Source organism: Esox lucius, chromosome 5 (assembly GCF_011004845.1).
Source record: "Esox lucius isolate fEsoLuc1 chromosome 5, fEsoLuc1.pri, whole genome shotgun sequence".
Classification (NCBI taxonomy): Eukaryota; Metazoa; Chordata; class Actinopteri; order Esociformes; family Esocidae; genus Esox; species Esox lucius.
Window position 1 is genome coordinate 26,140,708 of NC_047573.1, and position 21,165 is coordinate 26,161,872.

General features: G+C 38.5%; 3 protein-coding genes across 11 annotated transcripts in view; 1 reads left to right on the top strand and 2 right to left on the bottom strand.

Annotated features, from left to right (window-relative positions):
* Window positions 1–321: 321 nt before the first annotated feature.
* Window positions 322–6,871, top strand: LOC105030667 (dynein assembly factor 3, axonemal). The gene is made up of 12 exons (XM_010904664.3): window positions 322–1,404; window positions 1,769–1,851; window positions 2,239–2,345; window positions 2,536–2,629; window positions 3,128–3,282; window positions 3,469–3,657; window positions 3,913–4,035; window positions 4,175–4,297; window positions 4,569–4,734; window positions 5,287–5,401; window positions 5,749–5,823; window positions 6,278–6,871. Exons 2-12 carry the CDS (start codon window positions 1,770–1,772, stop codon window positions 6,408–6,410), a joined length of 1,362 nt encoding a protein of 453 aa, XP_010902966.1. The 5' UTR covers window positions 322–1,404; window position 1,769; the 3' UTR covers window positions 6,411–6,871.
* On the bottom strand, window positions 6,555–13,819 carry LOC105030630 (troponin T, slow skeletal muscle). Of its 8 annotated transcripts, none has more exons than XM_034292420.1 (12): window positions 13,677–13,819; window positions 11,523–11,555; window positions 11,391–11,404; window positions 10,891–10,912; window positions 10,129–10,207; window positions 9,845–9,961; window positions 9,501–9,578; window positions 9,243–9,356; window positions 8,865–8,974; window positions 8,454–8,544; window positions 7,940–7,980; window positions 6,555–6,940 (listed from the first exon to the last, which is right to left on the bottom strand). In XM_034292420.1, the coding sequence occupies exons 2-12, from the start codon at window positions 11,546–11,548 to the stop codon at window positions 6,895–6,897; spliced, it is 738 nt and encodes a 245-aa protein (XP_034148311.1). In that variant the 5' UTR covers window positions 11,549–11,555; window positions 13,677–13,819; the 3' UTR covers window positions 6,555–6,894. The 8 variants fall into 8 exon arrangements, with proteins under 8 accessions (XP_034148311.1, XP_010902942.1, XP_034148309.1 ...); XM_010904640.4 differs by having other exon boundaries at window positions 10,891–10,915; XM_034292418.1 differs by lacking the exon at window positions 13,677–13,819 and adding an exon at window positions 13,396–13,627 and having other exon boundaries at window positions 10,147–10,207.
* Window positions 13,820–17,332: 3,513 nt separating this feature from the next.
* Window positions 17,333–21,165, bottom strand: part of LOC105030617 (carnitine O-palmitoyltransferase 1, liver isoform-like) — a 29,342-nt gene continuing 25,509 nt past the window's right edge. The window contains exons 18-20 of one of the 2 annotated variants that reach the window (XM_010904597.4): window positions 20,960–21,052; window positions 20,136–20,298; window positions 17,333–19,131 (exon numbers count right to left, since the gene is read on the bottom strand). In XM_010904597.4, the coding sequence (XP_010902899.1) occupies window positions 20,179–20,298; window positions 20,960–21,052 (213 nt within the window). In that variant the 3' untranslated portion in view covers window positions 17,333–19,131; window positions 20,136–20,178. Of the gene's footprint in view, window positions 20,299–20,959; window positions 21,053–21,165 lie in introns of both variants that reach the window. The other variant, XM_010904605.4, reaches the window with a different exon arrangement.

The following is a 21,165-nucleotide window of genomic DNA, read 5'->3' on the forward strand; positions in this document are numbered from 1 at the left end:
TGTGGGTTCGATTACAGGATCACAATAGCCAGAAACAAATAACTTTCTTTTGAAACTTGTCAGTCTACTTTTGTTCAGAGAAATTAAGGCTATTCCAAGCGAGAAATTACCAAGAAACTGAAGATCTCGTACAAAGCTGTGTACTACTCCCTTCAGAGAACAGTGCAAACTGTCTCTAACCAGAATAGAAAGAGGAGTGGGAGGCCCCGATGCACAACTGAGCAAGAGGACAAATACATTAGAGTGTCTAGTTTGAGAAACAGATGCCTAACAGGTCTACTGGCAACTTCATTAAATAGCACCCCAAAAAAAATTGTCTGAATGTCAACAGTTAAGAGGCAACTCTGGGATGCTGGCCTTCTAGGCAGAGTTGCAAAAAAAGCCATATCTCAGACTGGCCAATACAAATAAATAAACACGGGACAGAGGAAAATTTGAAAAAGTTACAGACAAACCTACGTTTTACATGTTCAGATCACAAAGAGAGAACATTCATCAAAGGAAAACATGCTGGAGGAGTGCTTGGTGACATCTGTGGTTTGACAGGAAGGAAGCATGTGGGGAAATCTCTTCACATTATCTTCACATATTCACAACTAGAATGCCAAAGGTCTGCAAGGCTGTAATTGTTGCAAAAGAAGTATTATTTGACAAAAGCAAAGTTTGAAGGACACAATTATTATTTCTGACCTCATCAATGACTATATTTCCTATTCATTTTACTCTATTTACTATTCAAACTGATTTCATATACATTTTCATGGAAAACAAGGGCATTTCTAAGTGACCGCATACTTTTGAATGGTAGTGTACATTGTTAGTTATGTATAGTTATTCAGTTGTTTTATAAAACAACATTGTTCTAAAGCTTTCTATGTTACAGGCAGTCAGAGAAAGGAATTCCATTTGGTTTTGACTGATTAAAAAGCTTGCTTTTCATAAAGACTACTTTTGATTTGTGAACTGCACATATGTAAAAACATGTACTAGTGGCAGTGGTTATAGAATCATTGTTGCATTATTCTTGCTTGTGGTTGATATGATACCTCAATCATTCATGTTAGTTAAAAAAGTGCGAGGTTCTACATCAATGTGCAAAATAATCATAATATTTAACAGAAAAAAGTGTTCAGTGACTTCCGTTAAAGAAAATAAATTTCCTGAGATTATAATTTTTTCTTCCCTCAATGACTTTATTGACCGGTTTAAAAAAACGATTGACCAGATTACACCTAACAGATAGCTATAATTCTAAGAAATTATATGATGAGATTTCCATCACGCGCACTTGCACAGTGGGGACACAGAGGGCGCAAATCTTCAACCCTGAGATTGTGTTGCTTAGCAACACATTACAAACTACACCCGAAAGAAACCTAGCTTGAAAGCGTCTTGAAACGAAAGGTGAGTTTATCCAAAGCATGTGGCACATTTCAGAAGCATGTATTTGACTTATTTTTCCTTTCCACAAATGTCTGCGTGAATATGGGGTTGCTAAATACAATATTGCTCGTCAAATAACGTCTTCATTGTAGAATACAGTACTAACGTCTTGTACTAGCGTACATTAGTTAGTAAGCTGGGTATAAAAGTTGCTCTGGCTTGTCAACAGTCAGCATTTTGAATAAGATTCGTTGAATTAAGATAATAATATAGCTAAATGAGCCTGTGAAGATTATAGCATGAGTTATAGCATGGGTTTTCCCATGTGGAAATAAACAATGTGGAAATTACCTAGTGGAAATAAACAATGTAACTTACCTTACAGCATGAGTATTGGACGAACTTTAGAGGGCGCGGGCTGTGTAACCTGGTGGGGCTTCAGTCCTGCGCGTGACCTCCTGTGCACCGGTGAGATTCACGTGACTGATCAGTTCTAAATATACGGATATTTGGAACGAAATATATGTTCTAGGTATTAGATTAAATGCATTATCATCATTACTACGATTTGTCCACCTAAGGAATGAAAAGGGTTGGTTATATACAGCTCCGGATACATTTAAGAGACCACTTTTTTGTAAAGGAAAGAAAAAGGCGCAGTGGTCTCTTAATTTTTTCCAGAGCTGTGTATATTTTCATTTAACCAGGACAGTGCAAAATGTATTCCGTTACTACAGAAAAAGTAGTGACAGAGTGATGCAAAATACACCACAACCTTACAGCAAGTGCTTACTATTAATCTCCTGTTTACCAATGGATTATCTCTCTCTTGCTGTCCCTGTCTCTCTCTCCCAGGCTCAGGGAAGCAGCAGGGTGTGGTAAATGTTTTACTGGTGGGCAGTGGCGACTCAAGACACATACTCAAGACCATTGCCGGTCTGAGCAACACAGATACCCTTCACGTGAGTTACAAATGGCTGTCCCTTTTAGTTGCACAGGAACACTGTAATGTTGCTATGCTGGTGCCCTTGTGCCTCTTGAGTGTCCAAGCCAAGGGACCTCTGTCTTTCAGGTCCTCCTTTGTCAAACTGTGGCTCTGAATATGGTAATCCAGTGAATTGTAAATGATCACCTGTCTTGGTTTCCCTCTAGGTATGGATGATAGAGAGTAGTATGGAGGTGGTGGCTAGGCAACTGCTGCTCCTCTTCTTGGCACTGACACCCCAAGAGAGCCTGGGACTTCATGGTACAGACGTCAGTACATAGGGTCGGAGATTGTGACCGAAAGTGCACATTTGATGACTGTGATGCTCGGGAATCATATGCTATGGCGTTCTCAACCTAATTGCACACTTATGGGAGATTTTGGACTGACATGTTAGGCAGAGCTCTCCGCAAACCAACCTCAAAAGACCAATTTAGGGAATGTATTTTGTAAGAATGGTGTTCCATCGTTCCAGTAGAGTTCCAGAGACTCATAGAATCTATGCCAAGGCACATACGTTGTTCTGGCAGCTCTGTGGCCCAACAACTGTGGCCCAACACCTTACTGAGAGACTTGTTGGCATTTTATATTGCAATAGAAACATGCAAATAAAACATCTAATTCACTTGGATTCACTAACATGATGCAAATAGTACATTATTCACTTGCCCATTGCAATACATAGAAACCTTGCAGTAAGTGGGCCTGAATCCTATCGTTTTAACAGTTGAACTTGCATGTTTCTTTCTGTATTCTCAGAAAAGACAGAAGTTTTCCTGGAGGTGTTTGGTAACAGTGAGGTCCGCAGTCAGACACTGGAGATGTTGAGACATGTGGCCTCACAACTGTCACTCCTAGTCACAGAGACACTGGAAAAAGCTGCACATCCCTGCCTGGACACCACTCACCTTAGAGTGAGAATCGTCCTCTACTTCTGTACATGTCTGTCACAGTATGAATGGAAATGAAGGATCTTAAATTATGTCCTCTACCACCACATTACCTTTGGGGGCAGGCCAGGTATTCTGCTAATGCTCTCAATCCTTTAATTATCAAATAATCCATAAATCCAGGATTTTTTTATGTTTAATCTTGAACAGTTCAAGGAGCGCGATGAGTTGGACAGGATATTCAAGCAATGGATCCACCCCCCCTTACCTGCACGTTCTGCCCCCGTATCGATTGCCAAGGCCTGGGACGGCCGTGTCCGGCAGCACCTGGGCACCCGTTATGACTCCAGGATGGGCTGCTTTGACTGGGATCTCACCATGAAGCTGCACCAGAAAGGGGTATTTATCTGTTCGCCTGCAGGTTGTGGTACATGGTATGACCAATACTGTCACATTTTGGACACTCCTCACCCTACATGCAAGCAAGGTAAATTTGGAACGGTCATTTACCAAATTTGGCATCAGGGTTGTGGAATAGTTTAGCGCCGGATTTAAAAGGTCAGTTGCCAACAAGCCTGCATTTGACGCTGTCGCCGGCGTAAAGCCGGGCAGAAAATATTGTCTCTAATGTTCTTGACCTTTTCCTCACTGCAGTGTGGTGTCATCAACAAACAGCAGTACGTACGATGGAGAGAGAGGGGAGTGGCCTTCGAGATGAGGGAGGGTATCTACCAAATGGCTAATGAGAGCTTACTCTCTACGCGAGTATTCAATCATGTGGGTCATTGTTTCTGCGACAATGTTATTGAGTAATTACCATGAGTAATTTTCTAACCTGTGGGAGTTTGTGTGTGCGTGTGGGCGTGCATGCGTGTATGTCTATGTCTGTGTGTTCGTGTGTGTTGTGTGTGTGTAGAGGGGCGATAAGGTGGCAGTCAGAGGATACTGGGGAGACATTGTGTCTAGTCCCTACATCTCCTTTGGCATCGAGACAGATGACGAAAAACTGCTGAAAAAACAGAATGGGCAACACATCAAGGTAATAGCATCTAGTAACTTAATCTCAGTAATTTAAACTTAATGTTAGTAATAATCTTAAGTGATAACTTAATCTTAACTTTGCAATTGTTTGTGTTAACTTGAAATAACATTGTATTCATTGTTAAGAAATAATGTTTTCCATAATTCTAAATACATAATTTTGCCTTGAAAGACTTTGGACAATGGATTGAAGCTGTGAAAGATGTGATTAAATTGTGTACATGTATTTTTGCCTCTCTTTCATTCCGTGTTTTCTCCATGGCTAACAGACAGCCCAGGACATCTCGTATGTGAACGTGCAGGCGCTGTTTCAGTCTTTGTCCCGTAGAGGGGGCACTCCCCCTGCTCCTCAGTCAGGCAGTGAGGAGGGCAAAGCACTTGTAGCGTTGGAACCTCCATCGCAACCAGAGGCTCATCGCAAAGCACATATCGGTGGTAAAACTGTCAATGCTGAACGTTAATTTGAATAACACATGTTATTTTGTCTATTATGTTGCTATTCACTACAAAGTATTATACAGTGATCTAGATAAACGTATATTTGTATTTATGTTCTGTGGCCGTATACCACATACCCTCACGTCTTATTGCAATTAGAGACTGGTTACTAATGAAATTATAGACTGGTTACTAATGCAATAAATGCTTAAATATATCAAGTGGTTACTAATGAAATTATAGACTGGTTACTAATGCAATAAATGCTTAAATATATAAAGTGGTTACTAATTCAATTATAGACTGGTTACTAATGCAATAAATGCTTCAATATATAAAGTGGTTACTAATTAAATTATAGACTGGTTACTAATGCAATAAATGCTTAAATAGATAAAGTGGTTACTAATTAAATTATAGACTGGTTACTAATGCAATAAATGCTTAAATAGATAAAGTGGTTACTAATGAAATTATAGACTGGTTACTAATGTAACCATGCTTAAATAAATTATGTACATTTATTATACAACAGTATTGTTTTTTCAGAGCTGATGAACCTGGATGGGGTATCAGTGAATTTCCTGCCCCTGGACTCTCTCCCCAAACTGGCTGAAAAACAGAAATACTCCCACTTTTTCAACAGTATCTACTGTGCTGCCAGGTACCCTAGCAACACTCACTGTTAATTTCAGCATATTATCACACAAGCACATATTAAAAGATTTTGAACACGTTGACTTGGTACGAGGAACAATGTGCATACAATGTAGATCTAAAATGTATTCTTGGGATCCTCACATGAGAGGTGCAGGTGGTATTGCATGCTCTTCAGGGGTTCAGGCTGGGTGTCTGTACAAGCAGTTTGTGAGAACTGTTGATGTTTTTTTAAATGTATTTAATTGACTTATATATGGTTACTGTGATTCATTCTGCTGTCCGTGAGTCATGTAGCCTTATCTCCTCCTCCACCTCCTTCTCCTCCACCTCCTTCTCCTCCTCCCTGTAAAGTATGGTGCATCATTTGGGCCCAATGCTGAGGCAGATTGCTGCACCAAAAGCCACCCTCGTCGTGGAACTGGCCAAGTGAGTGTCTCTCATGTTGCCATGGTGACGTGCTGGAATGTTCTAGGCAGTAAAGATTTACTGGTGGTTTACATTTGAGTCCTTCAGCAGACGCTTACCAGAGTAACCTAGAGTAGCAATAAGGGTTGCGTCTTGCTCAGGACTTGCTCAAGGGCACAACAGATTTTAGCCTTTACCTCGTCACTCTGGGTTTCAAAACATCAATACTTCTCTTACTGGCCAAATACTCTTGACACTTAGGTCACCTAAGTATTTCAGTAATCTTACAATGCTCATTGTATTTTTTTAGTATTCAGTTATACAGTAATAGTGGAATTGCAAATCACACTTTTAATTATAACTAATGGTAGGGAAAAATATGTATATGATTGTTGTTTGAAAATCAGTTTTTCCTGTGTTTGATTTGGTGTTAATGATGATTGGCTGTTTAGTAACTGTTCTCTATACAACTCAGGTATTTATTAGATCTGACCAAGGAGCAGGAGGCGGGGTTTGCTGAGAAAGTATGTGACATCGTCAAAGAGGCAGGGTTTGAGCCCTCACTGGAGGACAGTGATGTTTGTGCCACGTTCACACTGCAGAAGTAGTGACGCTGCCTTGTAATGTCAGACTCTCGATATGGTAGTCCTCAATAAGTTTGACGTGGTAATTTAGGTCTCCAAGACTTCACGATAGGTAAGATGAGACAGTTGAGTTCAAAGTTGATTGACAGTAAAGGTAACATAACTCAATTTCAATCATATTTTAGGACTGACAAATCCTGTCTTTTAATTTCACAGTTGTAAATGGCATCTGAATAGAGAGCATGTCTGTACCAAATGACTCCTTTCAATTCCTTTCACGTTTAGTTGATTTTTACCTTTTTATACTGAATTGCATCTGTAATTACTGAGCGTTTTTTTTCTTCTATATATACATGTTTCACATTTCATCTGTTTTAGTCAAACATTAAACAGTGTTTGTTGAATGAGTTCAAGACAAGAAATGCTGAAACACTGCTTTTGTAACACTTAAACTGAATAAAGCACATGGTCTTCTTTCTTCTCCACATCTGAACTGCTTCCTTTGTGCTCACTTCCAGCGACCCCCGACCTTTCCCTTTCCATGAACCTTTTTACTGCAGAGATAATGGGTGTTAAGAAAATACATCAACATTGTCATTTTGACACCTCACCAACATTGTAACGTGCACATAATGCATTACATAATTTATTATAATTCAGAGATTTTGCATTCACTTATATTTGATATTACACTTAGTCAAAAAGTATATTTACTATATGCTGGTAAAAGTATTTTGTATATTGGTAAAAGTATTCAATATATAATGGTAGTGTCACACTATGTAATATCAAATATGATGAATTTAACTAAATTACGTTTTTCTTACTATCACCAAATACAAGGAAGGGGGGTCAATAAAAATATACTTTTGCTAGATATTAAGTGTATCCTTGTATTAATGGAATTGCCTGTCCTCGAACCGTTGTCTGTTTTCAGAGATTAGAAGGCACTTTTCAAATGTAAGGAGTTTTCATGGTATGCAAATGATCATGTAACCTATGAATGGGATGGTTTCTTCTTGGTTACAACTTGAATATAGTCTCATCAGTCCAACACTGATGGCACCCCTTATGAAGATAAGCAAAAAAGCCAGTATGAAATCCAAATGTAATGAATTATTTCCCATTATCAATTACTGCCATGTATTAAAGTACACCCCCTGTAAATTTGGGCACAGTTTATCTGAGTTAAATTCTAACCATATTCAGTGGTAAAGGTGTACCTACTTTTTCTGTACTATAACATTGTATTTCTGTTCATTTTTTTTAAATAAATGATGGCAAAGTATAATTTGTTGTGTCTTTTAAAAAAAAACTAGGTTGCCTTTATCTGTCAATAGTGTTGAAACTAAAGATTACCTGTATATATGTCCAAATATGTATAAAAATACCACTTTTAGTTGTTACGTAAATGGGTCAGAATCCTTCCCGAAAGCACTGTAACATCTTTATCCAAGGTGCCCATCATTTTGAATGTGACAGTGCATGCTGTAACCATTCAGTACCATAAACATTTAATGCCAAGGCAGAACGAAATAGAGGAATTAACTTACAATTTCTGGGCATGGGAAATTCTATTTAGGAGAACATTTATCTGCAAAAGAAAAGAAAAAAAGTACTGTTTTAATCACAGATACAATTTAATAACGGCTAAGCAAACAAAAAACTGGCATTACCCTTTCTTTTTTTTGTAGTGTACAATTTTATAGTGTCCAATTTTTGATTATCACCTTGCCTCATTGCAGCAACTTCCAACAAGCACTGGAGAGTCAGTGTTTACTCAGAAGTATATCCCTACTAGCAGTTCTGCTTCAGAACCAATAACCAATAACCTAATGACCACAATTGAGTATACAGGCACCTTCCAAAAAGGTTAAATAGAATGTGACTTGGTAAGACAACCCAGTCCGACCATTCCTCCCTGACCCGGGTGGTGCTGAGACAATTTGCACCATCTTTTGAAACCCGGATAATAATCGTTGCAGCTGTTTTGCTGTATGTAGAGAATAAAACCAGTGCACCATTCTGAAGTTTAAAAAACCACTCAAACGCTGATGGACGCCTGACCTCGTATTTCTGTCGTTTCATCTTTTCAGTCAGGTCAAATTTCTCTGACTCCAGGTGGTAAATCCAGTTCCAGAGCTCTATGGCCCTGTCCCTGAGGAAGACACAGAGCGTGTAGAGTCAGAGTTGGACTACTGTACTCTCAACATGTACTCACTCAAGGACTTTGATCGTGCAAGTCAAGTTCATTGAGGCCTATTCCATTCAAAGCCCCTGGCATCCATTTTAGGTGTCCACTTTCACTGCTTCAACAAAAGTTGAAACAATCAATTCCAATCTATAAGGCCTCAATGAGGAAATACCCTTTCACAGTGCTGGGTCAAGCTGTTCTATAATACCTTGTTCACCATAGTTGCTCGTAAGTATAATGTGAAAAGAAACTGTGTCATTTGGGTCAGTTCATATATCGCTGACCTCAGGGCTTCCTCTCTCAGGTTGTCGATGGCGAGGGGTTTGCGTCTTTCTGCAAGGGTCTTCTTCTTAATCTCCCTTCCTGTTTGCCTCTTTCCTCTCCTCTGCTCTGCCTGAGGGAGACACACCGTCATCCAGAACAGCTGTGTGAGTGAATTAACCACCACTAACATTTCATTTAGTCATTATATATTTGCACACAAAGCATGTGTAGTATACCATACATGCTTCCTATCGTCGGTTTTAGCACTGTGGTGATGATGGTGCGTTACATTTCACTATCATCTAAATCCCACTGAGTAAAATAATATTTTCAACTACAAATAAGTAATTTCAACAACTTTTGCTCATAGGGATCTACTAGATTGTTTGCATTTTGACCTTTGCCAAGAAACCCCCAAAGTGAGCTCCCATATTAGAGAGCACTTTCTTTTTCTTGGCATCATCTTCCGCCCTCTTCTTGGCTTCCTCATCCTCCTTCCTCTGACGTTCTTCCTGAGGACAAAAAAGCAACTTCTAAAATCCAATTCGTATCCTCATGCAGCACTGGTTTTATGTGGCCAACTGTTATAACTACCAATGAATGTTCATAACAGGTGCTACACAGTGCTAACCAAAGCAGACTGTATTGCCGTTTACCGCAATTCGTGTCTGTCTGTCCCGTTCTTTTTCCGCTCTCACTCTCTGCTGCTCTGCTCTCTCTGATCTGCGGTTCTCCTGGGACAGACAGTAAGTACATATAGACCTGCATGACATAGTAGACATTCATTCTATACATTTTATATTACCACAACGGTAATTCGATATGAACCTTTGTCGTAACACAAAAACCCTACACATTTAACTCAGACTTGGACCTGGCCACAGAGAATGGGAGACAAAATTGAGATGCATGAAGACTGAGTCATGAAGAAAGAGCAAGACCTGTGTAACATACCTAGGGCAGGGGAGAGAGAGAGAGAGAGAGAGATGGAGTGACCTACAATCCTGTCCTTGAGCCCGATGAGCTCTTCCTCCTCTTTCTTCCTCTGATCAAAATGGACGTCAATCAGAGTCTGCAGCTCCAGAAGGTCCTTCTCCATTCTTTTCCTGTGGATGTCCTTTACCACACCATAATGCATATAGTACACAAAAGGAGCAATTTTAGAACCAGATACATTTTTGTCCTGAAATAAAAAGCACTTTAATTTGAGACCTTTGAAAGTGCTCCTTTGGGGCAACGTAAAAGAAATATTTATATAATTTTATTTCTATGAAAAAAACCTACATGTACATGTAGACTCACATCAAAGTCCACCCTATCCCCTTCAGGGAGTTTTGGGGCAGCAATTTGGGAGATTGTGGGCCTGTAAAACAAGAAGGAGTAAGCAAGTTACATAAGGACTAAACACCCTGATAACCTAACTACTGACATATGACTTGAATACATACAGTCTCTCTCAAAAGTATTCACCCCTCCACATTTTGTGACAACATGAAACCTCACATGGATTTAATCAATAATTTTTGCCACTGAGCCACATAAAACCATTACATCCCTATTAATAGGCTCCACAACCTAGCGTTCACTGTCTAACCTGGTTCAAGATTAATGAGTTGCCCTATTAATATTAATGATTTACCCTATTCTCTGTTTATATAAATGACTTGTCCCTGTTAATATTAATGAGTTACCCTATTTCCTGTTAACATTAATTACTTTTTCCTGTTAATATTAATGAGTTACCCTACTCCGTGTTATTATTAATGAGTTACCATATTCCCTGTTTATATTAATTACTTTTTACTGTTAATATTAATGAGTTACCCTACTCCCTGTTATTATTAATGAGTTACCATATTCCCTGTTTATATTAATTACTTTTTACTGTTAATATTAATGAGTTACCCTACTCCCTGTTATTATTAATGAGTTACCATATTCCCTGTTTATATTAATTACTTTTTACTGTTAATATTAATGAGTTACCCTAATCCCTGTTAATATTAATGACATAAAAGTAAAATTAAATTGTTCAGACAGACATACTTGTGTTTAGGACGTTCCTCCTCTTCTTTATACAAGGCATAGGAGAAATAAAAAAGAAATTCAGTATTCACAATTCACAATTAATATAAAAAAATTATAATATAACTAAAATAGTATATCTTCCTTGTAGGACCTCTAGTTAGCCAGGTTACTGTTCTTGAAATTCTATTTTGTGACTGGCATTCATTGGTTTACAGCATTTGTAGTAGGGGTGAAAAAGTCTGCATCAACAGATACATGAGGACAGCCAACTTGGTTAGTGTACCTAGAAACTCATTTATATGTGAGGATATGTAATAAGAAATCTGACTTTCTAAGACATTTTCATTAGTTAGGTTTAGGTGAGTTTGGGTATCGGTGTGGGAGCCTGGGGCAGCGATTTTTAACATAACATTCAGACTCACCTCCCTCCTCTTCTGAAGTGAGTGAATGAGAGAAATAACAGATGAGCGGTGATGATGAGGTCAACAAGACTAGAAAGTGAAAGAATTTACTCATACCTTCCTGCTGATCCCTAGAAACAGTGAGAGGAAAAAATGCATTGTGAGTTTAAGACACCTTAACAACAGTAACACTAAAATAGCAGGTATAGAATACAACTGAATTGAATTAGAATAGTTCCTGTTACTCACTCATTCTCTTCCTCTATTTCATTCATATTTGTGCTGAAGAGAGAGATTTTGTGTGAAAAACCCATTAAAAAGTATTCAAGTGAGATGACCATAAAAAATACAAAATTAAACACTACAGCATTTATTTATGAAAGGATCATGACCTACGCAACAACAGGGGGTAGACAGAAACTCATAATTTTGTCAACGGTAAAGAGACTGAGTAAGCTATCTTTAGGATCGGGCATCTTTGGCGAGGTGAGGGGGAGGCCATTGGCAGATACATAATGGTCAGGAATAGAAGGGGACAGATTGACTGATGGCACAACAGGATCAGGTTGCCCAGGATAAGAGACAGGCATCAGCCACAGAATTTCTCTCAGTTGATTTAATTTATAAGAGGGAAGGCAGGATGGAGAGATTTGGATGGGCCCCCAAGCCACGATTAACACCAGACAAATCAATTATGACTTTCTCTATTGGCCCTGGGCTGACCTGTAGAGATAGCTTAAACATAAACTCACAATGTGAACTAGACTTAAACATAAACTCACAATGTGAACTAGACTTAAACATGAACTCACAATGTGAACTAGACTTAAACATAAACTCACAATGTAAACTAGACTTAAACATAAACTCACAATGTAAACTAGACTTAAACATAAACTCACAATGTAAACTAGACTCTGTGTAACTATGATACATGTCATTTTCTAGCCATTCCCAGTTTTGAAACCAACAAATTAGTTAATATAGTCATCATTTTAATAGGTATTCTTTTATGTAAAGTCTTATAATAAAGTTCTTTTGCTTGTGATCATCAGAGAGTTGAAGTCAGAATAGTCATAATTGCCAAGTCTGTAAAGATTCAGTGATTGTGTTAAATCAACATAAAGACCAATGCAGTCTAGATAGTTGAACAAAGGGGGAAAATAATTCCCCCATCACATCATCACCAGATTCCTTCTAGTCAATAACAGGAGAGCTGCCTAGGCAACTGTCTTTGAGAGCATTAACATGAAAGATCAAGGAATCAAGCCCATATGAGTTGTTTCTATCCATCTATAGTTAGCATATAGCTGTGATCTCAGTGGATCAGTATGTGTGACTGAACAAACATGATGTTGGAACGAAAGACAGACGGAGGATTGGGGCATGAATTAATCACATTGCTAAATCAACGCAACGTGTTAGTCTGTAAGAGACACACAACAGACCGATTAACTGACAGACTGACAGGAAAGATAAGCTGAGAGACGATGAATAATAGAAATACTGGCTATAACGACGAGATCCTTATGTCCGAGCACAATCGATGGGATTTGATGTCCACAGAGCAGCATGGCGAACTGGGGCGCTTCCTCACATTCCTCTCTTAGGATTGGTAGATTCTTCTACTTTTAATGTATTTCTTTGTATTTGATGAAGGGTATTAATGTCAACTGTATTCAATGGAGAGTTTTTCCCGCCAGACTCATGAATATACATACACTATACTCGCTAAAATATGAACAGATAGCGGGTTTTTTTCTTCTCAAAGCTGCCAGGATGTTACGTAATTCTCAAGTACACCAGGACACACACAACTACCTAAGCAAAACATGTAATTACCAAGTTCTCTTTTTACACCACCATACATACAAAATATCCTCACATAATAATAATCATATTATTAATAATAATAATAAGTCTAACAATCAGATTTTGGTCGGGGCTGTGAATAATCACTAAAAGCCAAAGTTATTAAATATTCAATCATTTAAATTGCATTTCAGTTAGACACCTAAGCCAGATTACATGTAAAGGCATTTAGAATTGCTTTAATTAATGTGCCCTTAAACAGTTAAATGTAGAAAAACACCTCAACCAACATTGATATTCAAATACATACTGTGCTTTCAGTATGGTAGATGCTACTGGAGCATGAAGGGTCATTCAATGAGTGCAGTATTTTGTTTCGCTCATCCAGCCAATTCCATGCCAAGTAGCTTTAGAAAAGACGTAGCCCACAGTAACTGCCAAACCAGTGCAGGCGTCAACACCACATAAAATCAGAACACCAGCCAGATCGGAGTACCCATGGGAATTATTCTTAGGAACGTTTAGCTACATGGTCACGACAGTCATACATTTACCGTGGTGGGAAAGGATGGGAAGGAGGAAGTGTCTCACCTGCTCCGGGAAAACAGTGTTGCTTACTGATGATGAGAGATGAACAGGGATGCAGAGAACTAAACATGGCTTATATAGGGAATAAGGGGTCCAGAAGATGTGTGTGTGTGTGTGTGTGTGTAAAGTGGTTTACTAGATGGACACTGGGGACTGACTGGATTATTGGAGGCTTTTGGGCAGGCAAACCAAAGTCTGACATGGCAGGATAATGAGTCACAGGGACTGCTGCTGACATCACAGCTGAAACAAGAGAAATGGGGACAGGTGGAGGGACAGACACAGACAGACAGACAGGCAGACAGACAGACATACAGACAGGCACACAAACAGGAAGGCGGGCAGACTGAGGGGCGAGAGAAAGAAGGACTGAGATACTGTATGAAAAGAAGAAAGAAAAAGAAAAGTGGATGGGCAGAGGAAGTAGAAAGACAAAAGCCTTTCCACTGCATGTGATAGTTGAACACAACCTTTATTACTAATATGAATTCAAAGCACAATATTTAATTTATTGCAAAACACGCTGAGATTTTTTAGTAACATGCAGTGTGTCATGTATGTTTTGCAATGATCTAATGAGGAATTTGAACGGTTAAAACATGGTTTAACACAAAACATGAGGAAATAATATTGATGTATCCCAGCCAGATGAGGACTAGCCACCCCTCAGAGTCCGACTCCTCTCTCGAGTTTTTCAAGGGCTTCATAAAATACAAATGATTTGAGTACGGGGAACTTAAGGACATTCTTTCTTAAAAACAAGATATATGCAATATATTATTAAACTGAAAATATTTCATTGCAGAAGTATTCACCACCTTTGATATGACACACCTGAATGAGCTCTGGTGCAACCAGTTGTCTTCAGATGTCACGTATTCAGAGTCCACCTGTGTGCGTTTAAGTTGGTTTACATGAATTCAGATTTAATATACCTGTATCTGGGAGGTTTAACACATGTTGGTTAGTACAATTCCTAACTTAAACCACATCATGAAGACAAAGGAATATCCAAAGCAAATCCAGAATAAGGCTGTTCAAAAGCACCTATCAGGAGTAGAAGATAAGAATATTAAAGGCATTGAATTTCTTCAGGAGCATATTAAAGTCCATTAGTAAAGGGGAACCGTGCAAAATTCTAAACATGCATCTAAACAATAACATGACTTGTCTCCTCCTCGTCTTCTCCAACTGAACAAGACCATAATAGTATTAGCGAGTCCAGGGTGGTTTAGAGTGGGATGGATAGAACTGCAAGTGCCAAAAGAGAATATAAAGAGATTTCAAGTCAATGCAAAATGATAGACCTACCAGCGAGAAGGTTTAAATGGGGAATATCTCAGGCACTTGGTCAGATTTTGTAGAAATATTGTAGTTGCCTACCGGTCATTTTTTCATTGTATTTATATTACTGGTACAGTCAAAATCGTACATATTGCCTCTTTAAGAAATAGAGAGAATATGGCACTAACTGTGAATTTGTCTGGAACAGGTTATCCTCAAAAAACTGATTATCTGGGAGAGGGGTACTAGTCAAGCATTCCTGAGGCTTATTGTAACTCTAAAGGAGTAAGTCTTCTGACTGAGCTGGGAGACATCGCATAGTGTAGCAATAGCCCAGGTGCCTCACAAAATATTTGTGGTTGACCGGCAAAAAGAAAACAATTGTTTAAAACAACTTGCATCAAATTCCTGCTTGTTTTCCAGAAGCCATGCAGAAAGGCTCTGAGTCCAAGTGGAAGAAGAATCTTTTACTCTAGAGCTTTTTGGCCATAACAGTGTTATATTTCACTTTGACATTTTGGACCTTTGTGTTCATCAGTAGCAATAACAAATTCAATCCATTTAGATTTTATGTTGTAACAATAAAATGAGAAAAGGTTCAAGGGGGGTAAATATATTTGAGAGCAATTGTAGTTATCCAAAATATCCCCCAGCATCCTTAGTCATTGCTTGTGGACTCTCCCCTTCAGTTCCCCCTAGAATTTTTCCATGAGGTTTAGGTCAGGGTCCTGGATTTCAACTTCAAAAGCTTGATTCTGTGGTCTTGTTAGTTAAAATACAACTGGAGATTTTTGGTCAACATGGTTGGCAAAAACCAAGCAATGCATTCCATTGCATTACATGTCATAGTTCAAACATGGTGGTGGTAGTGAGATGGTGTGGGGATGCTTTGCTGCTAAAGGACCTGGAAGAATTGACATCATTGAAGGAGCCCGACATTATGCTCTGACAAACATGCGACAAACCACACGGATGAGGCACACAGGGCTGACGAAATCATGTGGGGCAGTGGCTAACTTACACATTGTCTGCATCTATACAGATTGTCAGATCTACACACATAGGCCCTTGACATAAAATACATGGAAACAACGGTTAAAATATTATACTTGAGCTTTTTTTTTTAAAATATTATACTTCAGAAGACAGACTGTATTCTGAAGTTTGACATCTGTCAAATATTGGGGGGATGCATCCGGTAACATCTTGTGTAACTATCTTGGAGGATCTATGGAGGATATCAAAGTGTATGTGACAAGGTCTAGCTGTAATTTAGCAGGTATGAATATACTTCAAGTTATCCTTCCAGTCTGACAAAGAAATGTAATGCACAGCTCTTCCACTTGTGATGGAAGGGATTTGTGGATGGTGACAAACTAATCAAGATTTTTTATTTATGTCTAGGACTAGGCTTAATGTCTGTCTGTGCAACCGACCGATAAAAAAATAATTCTAAGAAAGGTGTATAGGTATCTGCAGAAGTTGTTTCTGGGGAGGATATAGTTCTCTCAGTTTATCAAAGAAAATGTCGCCCAATGGCATGCATTCTCATCTCACCCAAGCTACCAAATGTATAATCTACATTCAAAGGGTCAAATGGAGGTCCCTCACTTTGGGGAACAGGAATCTTATGTCGAAGTGTCATTCACGTTAATAGCATTAACAGTTCCCAACATGGGTTTTGGGAATGTTCCCTTAAATTGTCAGTTTCCTATCAGTGTTTCTATTAGGTGTTGAGATAAATTAAGTTTAAATAATGCTGATTTAATAACCATGTATCTCTATGTTGTTTTATTAAATTGTATGCTGAAGCCAGGTTAGGAAAATATGATAGAATACAATCACCATCAAGGTTTAAAACTCCATCATACTGTTGTAATTCTCACACCTTATCTCTGGGAAGAATAGGTAAAGACCGTCTTTTGTCTTACACTCACCCTTATTTAGAGATAGGATTAAAACCCAACAATTAACATGCAAAAGAAACCGCCTCCTATACAGCAGGAAGAAATCATCTGTCCCTAACCCCCTGATGTTCTAGTCTAGGTTAGGACAATAGAATGCTAATTCCAGTAACCTTTGTTTTCTATTAATAAATCTGTGTTAAATCTTCATTCGGACCGTAGCCTCTCCTTCTTCAGAGATTCTGATACACGTAAATTCTCTACAGAGAGTGTTCAGCTTTGAATAGAACATGGTTTTCTAAAGATTTAAAAACACAACATCAACACATAAGTATTCAGCCCTTTATGAAGCACTATTACTATATTGAATATACATTTGTAATGAATAAAAATCAAAGGCTTAGCAAAACCAAATAGGAAGAGAGGTTTGGATATATATGCTTCCCATTACAAATGAAACAATAAGCAAACTGAAACAACAGTCTCTTTAATAAACAGGAAATTCATACATTAGTTTTTCCATTACACTTTTACTAAAAAAGAAGCTGACAGAAGACTTGAGGACATTGTGACACACGTTCAGCTGCTCAGTAACTGATCTGGAGTGAGAAAATAAAACAATAGGCAAAGAAAAGGAGTACTAATGTACTGTATATACATAGTACGCTAAACATTCTGTACGTACATAGAATGAAGGCAAAACGAGTAGTTTATACCAGGAATTGTTACATTAGTAACAAAATAACAAAAACGAGTACTGGGAGCCCGGCTTTCCAAAAGCTATGGAGCCTTTTAACATCTTTACTACAACGACCAGATATGTAAAATGCATTTTTCAAAACACCATGAAAAGAGATTATTCATTAAGTGTGTCTTGGAAAGAATTTGTTGACAAAACGATTATAAAACAGGCAGAGCTGCTCTCGTAGTTTCTATGGCTGCAAATATTGAGGTGCAATAATAAAACAATCCAGAAAATGCATTAAGGCAAAAAAGCTACCTATAATCAGCAAAAAAATAGCTTAATGGATAACCTATACTTTTAAAGTTGACAAGTTATTTGCAGTCAATAGATTAATACCCCATTTTTTTTTACCTTTATAGGACAAAGAGTGAAACGCATATGGTGACACTAGCCGTTCTTTGAAAAGCATTTTATAAGTGCAACTTGTGTATCAACAGTTTCAGGTAAGCGCTTTGAGAAAGAACAATCCTCATACAAGGGTTTTAATGGGTTTGGGAAACCGGGCTCTGGTGGAGTGGTCCTAACTCCGTAGATTAATACACAGATCCAGGAAGAAAATACAAGTGCACTAATGCAAATCTCCAGACTCAAGCTCACGGTGTTCACTAGACTATTAGCACTTAATCAGAAAAATAAGTTCTCATCTTGCATTGTTATCATGTTGGCTTCATAATATCATGGTAGTAAAATGACTTGGTGAACTCAAAAACAGCAATGCTACTCTATCACACCCTGCCATGGAAAGATAACATTTATATTTGAATACTGATAGAGGAAAATAATATTTGGCCTGCCAAACAAATCCAACATTGCCGGGAATATTAGTGAAATGGATACTCAACTACAATAATTTATTTAAAAAGGAAATAATTCCTACGATCAATATAAAAACGAGAGTGGTTTAAGTTGACCTATTGCATTTATAAGGGTTAGAATAATCTGCGCGAGACGGCGTGAGGGGAGAGTAAACAAAGTCATTTCACCACCATATACAGTAAAGGCATCACGCATACTGCAGTAACGATCAGCCATTCTCACTGGCAATATACAGCACATGAGCAGTTCCCAACTTGGGTCCTCGGATACCCCGGACAGTACACATTCCCATTGTAGCCTCAGCCGGCTCAACTTGTCAACTAATTATCAGGCTCACGTTGAGTTGAATTGGGTGTGCTTGTCCAGGAATACAACGTGTGCTGTTGGGGGTACTGGAGGACCGGTGTTGGGAACCATCGCAGTACACCACAATCACAGGTTACTCTGCAAACCAGAGTAAAACATGAACAAATGTTCAGCTAGAGAACCCTTGGGTCAAGGTCCACAGATTTTTGTCCCTTTAAATTTTGAGGTTCATCGTTCAAAATGTTAAAATGGGAAATGCCCTCATTTTGGTTTTAATGACGAAGGGCAGTCCTCCTAAAATAGTGGCCATGATGATGTCAGTAAAGACACTGCTGTGTTCAGTGATGCACTCCTGTAGTGCTACAGGAATAGCATTTGCCCCATCTTTACTGACTTTTTGTACCTGAGGAGAAAACGTGTACAATTGTGTAAAACAAATGTCATTGAATTTGCATTGTTGTGCCTTTTGAACCAATGGTAGGAGAAAATATATGGACATAGCCATGTAATAATGAAGTTTTGTAGGGCTGTGTGTTATATAAAAAAAACATGTGAAATGCATGGACTATAAATTTACTTTTTTACATTCGGTTTTTCTTTCCATGTCAGATTTATTCACAACATTTGGTCTTTTCTCCATTATTTTGTGCAGCTTCAGATTCTGGATAAGATTTAAAAATAATTATTCCATTGTCACATGATTTTGCAATTCATACAGCTCTACAAACAATCATTTGGGTTTCTCATTGGTGTTCCAAAGTCTTGGAAATGGTTCGGGCACGGCATTCAAGTAAATAATGCTTTGGAAGTTAGGTCCAACTTCAGTGTCTGTAAAAACTTTTGGTAGCTAAATATAGGCAGGAACAATGTAACCACAGTTTAGCTCTATTAGTTACAGAGTAACAAATTAGGCCTGTTTGCAGTTTGTGTAATAACCAATAATATTATGCATAACATTTCTAAACTCAAATTGGGGCTAATCCTGTCATACTAAAATGGATGTAGCTATTTATAAAAACTAAAATCGTGAATGTCACTCAGGAGTGACAAAAGGTATCATGAGTATCTAATTACTCTCTTTGTAACCACTATTCAAAGTGAGCCCAAAACTCATGTACAAATGGAAATTAAACAAAGAAATTGAAGGCTCGGACTGTATATCAATCTCCCTCCTTGGCCATTTTCTAAATCATGTTGGGGAAGAAAATGAGTCCCTTATGCTCTTCATCTAATTTGTTTTTCTACAGATACTGATCCTTCCATTCCAAACCAAACATCCGAAAGACCACTCAATCAACAGCAGTCTCTGCCTATGTGCTACCTCTTGACAACGTCATCCAAACGTTCTACAACATCCTTCGAAAACCTTGCTATCCCCTTTGTTTTACAACCCCTTATTCTCCTTCCCTTTTTCATCAGTGATCCCCCTTGGTTGTGCTGGTTCTCAGTTCTACATGTCCTTCTTGGTCTGCCTCAGGTCTGCTTTAGAAGGATCTTTTTGGTCTGGGCAGAAGAGCAGCTGCAGATCCAGCAGCGCTTGTCTAATCAGACCTCCGTACTTGTGGGAATCCTAGGAGAGAATGACAGACCAAACAATTGAGACGTTTGAGAGATGTATAGTAATGAATTAAAATAACAAACCTTTTCAGACCAGGGGTTTTAAATCTCAGGACCTTGATTTGAGCAGTATGAAAAATGACTTACAATTTGAAATGTTTTATAGCGATCTATAAACTAAATGCTTTAGTGCAGAAAAAAGATCCCAGAGAAGTCTACACACAATGTCTGTAATACATTCACAAGCGGAGCTATGACTAAGTAGAGGAGCCAATACAATGTAACTTTAGATTGGAAGTACTTGTTATAGCTGATGTCATCCATTTCTGTAAAAATATTAAATTATGAATTAATTTCTCAAATGTGACAAAGCGTGTCCACTAATGTATGTGTTAGCATGCCATCAAAGAGAGACAACACTCAGGAAATGGAGAAACCAACCACTTAACTGGTCACCCGGAGGGTCACAGAGATTCTACTGGATTTGAAGAGTAAAACGTCTTATTATACAAATCAATCTTTAACAATGAATCACTCAGATGGTTAACGATTAAAAGCTGATGGAGATGCAATGAAAGAGCAGACGAACAGAAGCATCTCAGGTGCCTGTGTTTGGTAGGAGACGCTGCGACACAGGGGTCACTAGAATAGGACCTCGAATGGGTGGAACTCACAGTCTGTGGGCATGAGTGCTTGCAGGAGATGTGGAAGTTGATCATGTTCTCTCCCACAATGCTGTAGGACACCCCGTATCCATCGTCAGCCACCTGCCAAGGACAAACACATTCACCCTCATCCACCAATAGGGCTGGTGCTCCTTTGTTTTACGGTGTTGCGTGATGGAGGTTATTTCTTAGTGCTGATAGGGGGCGAGGGGTAA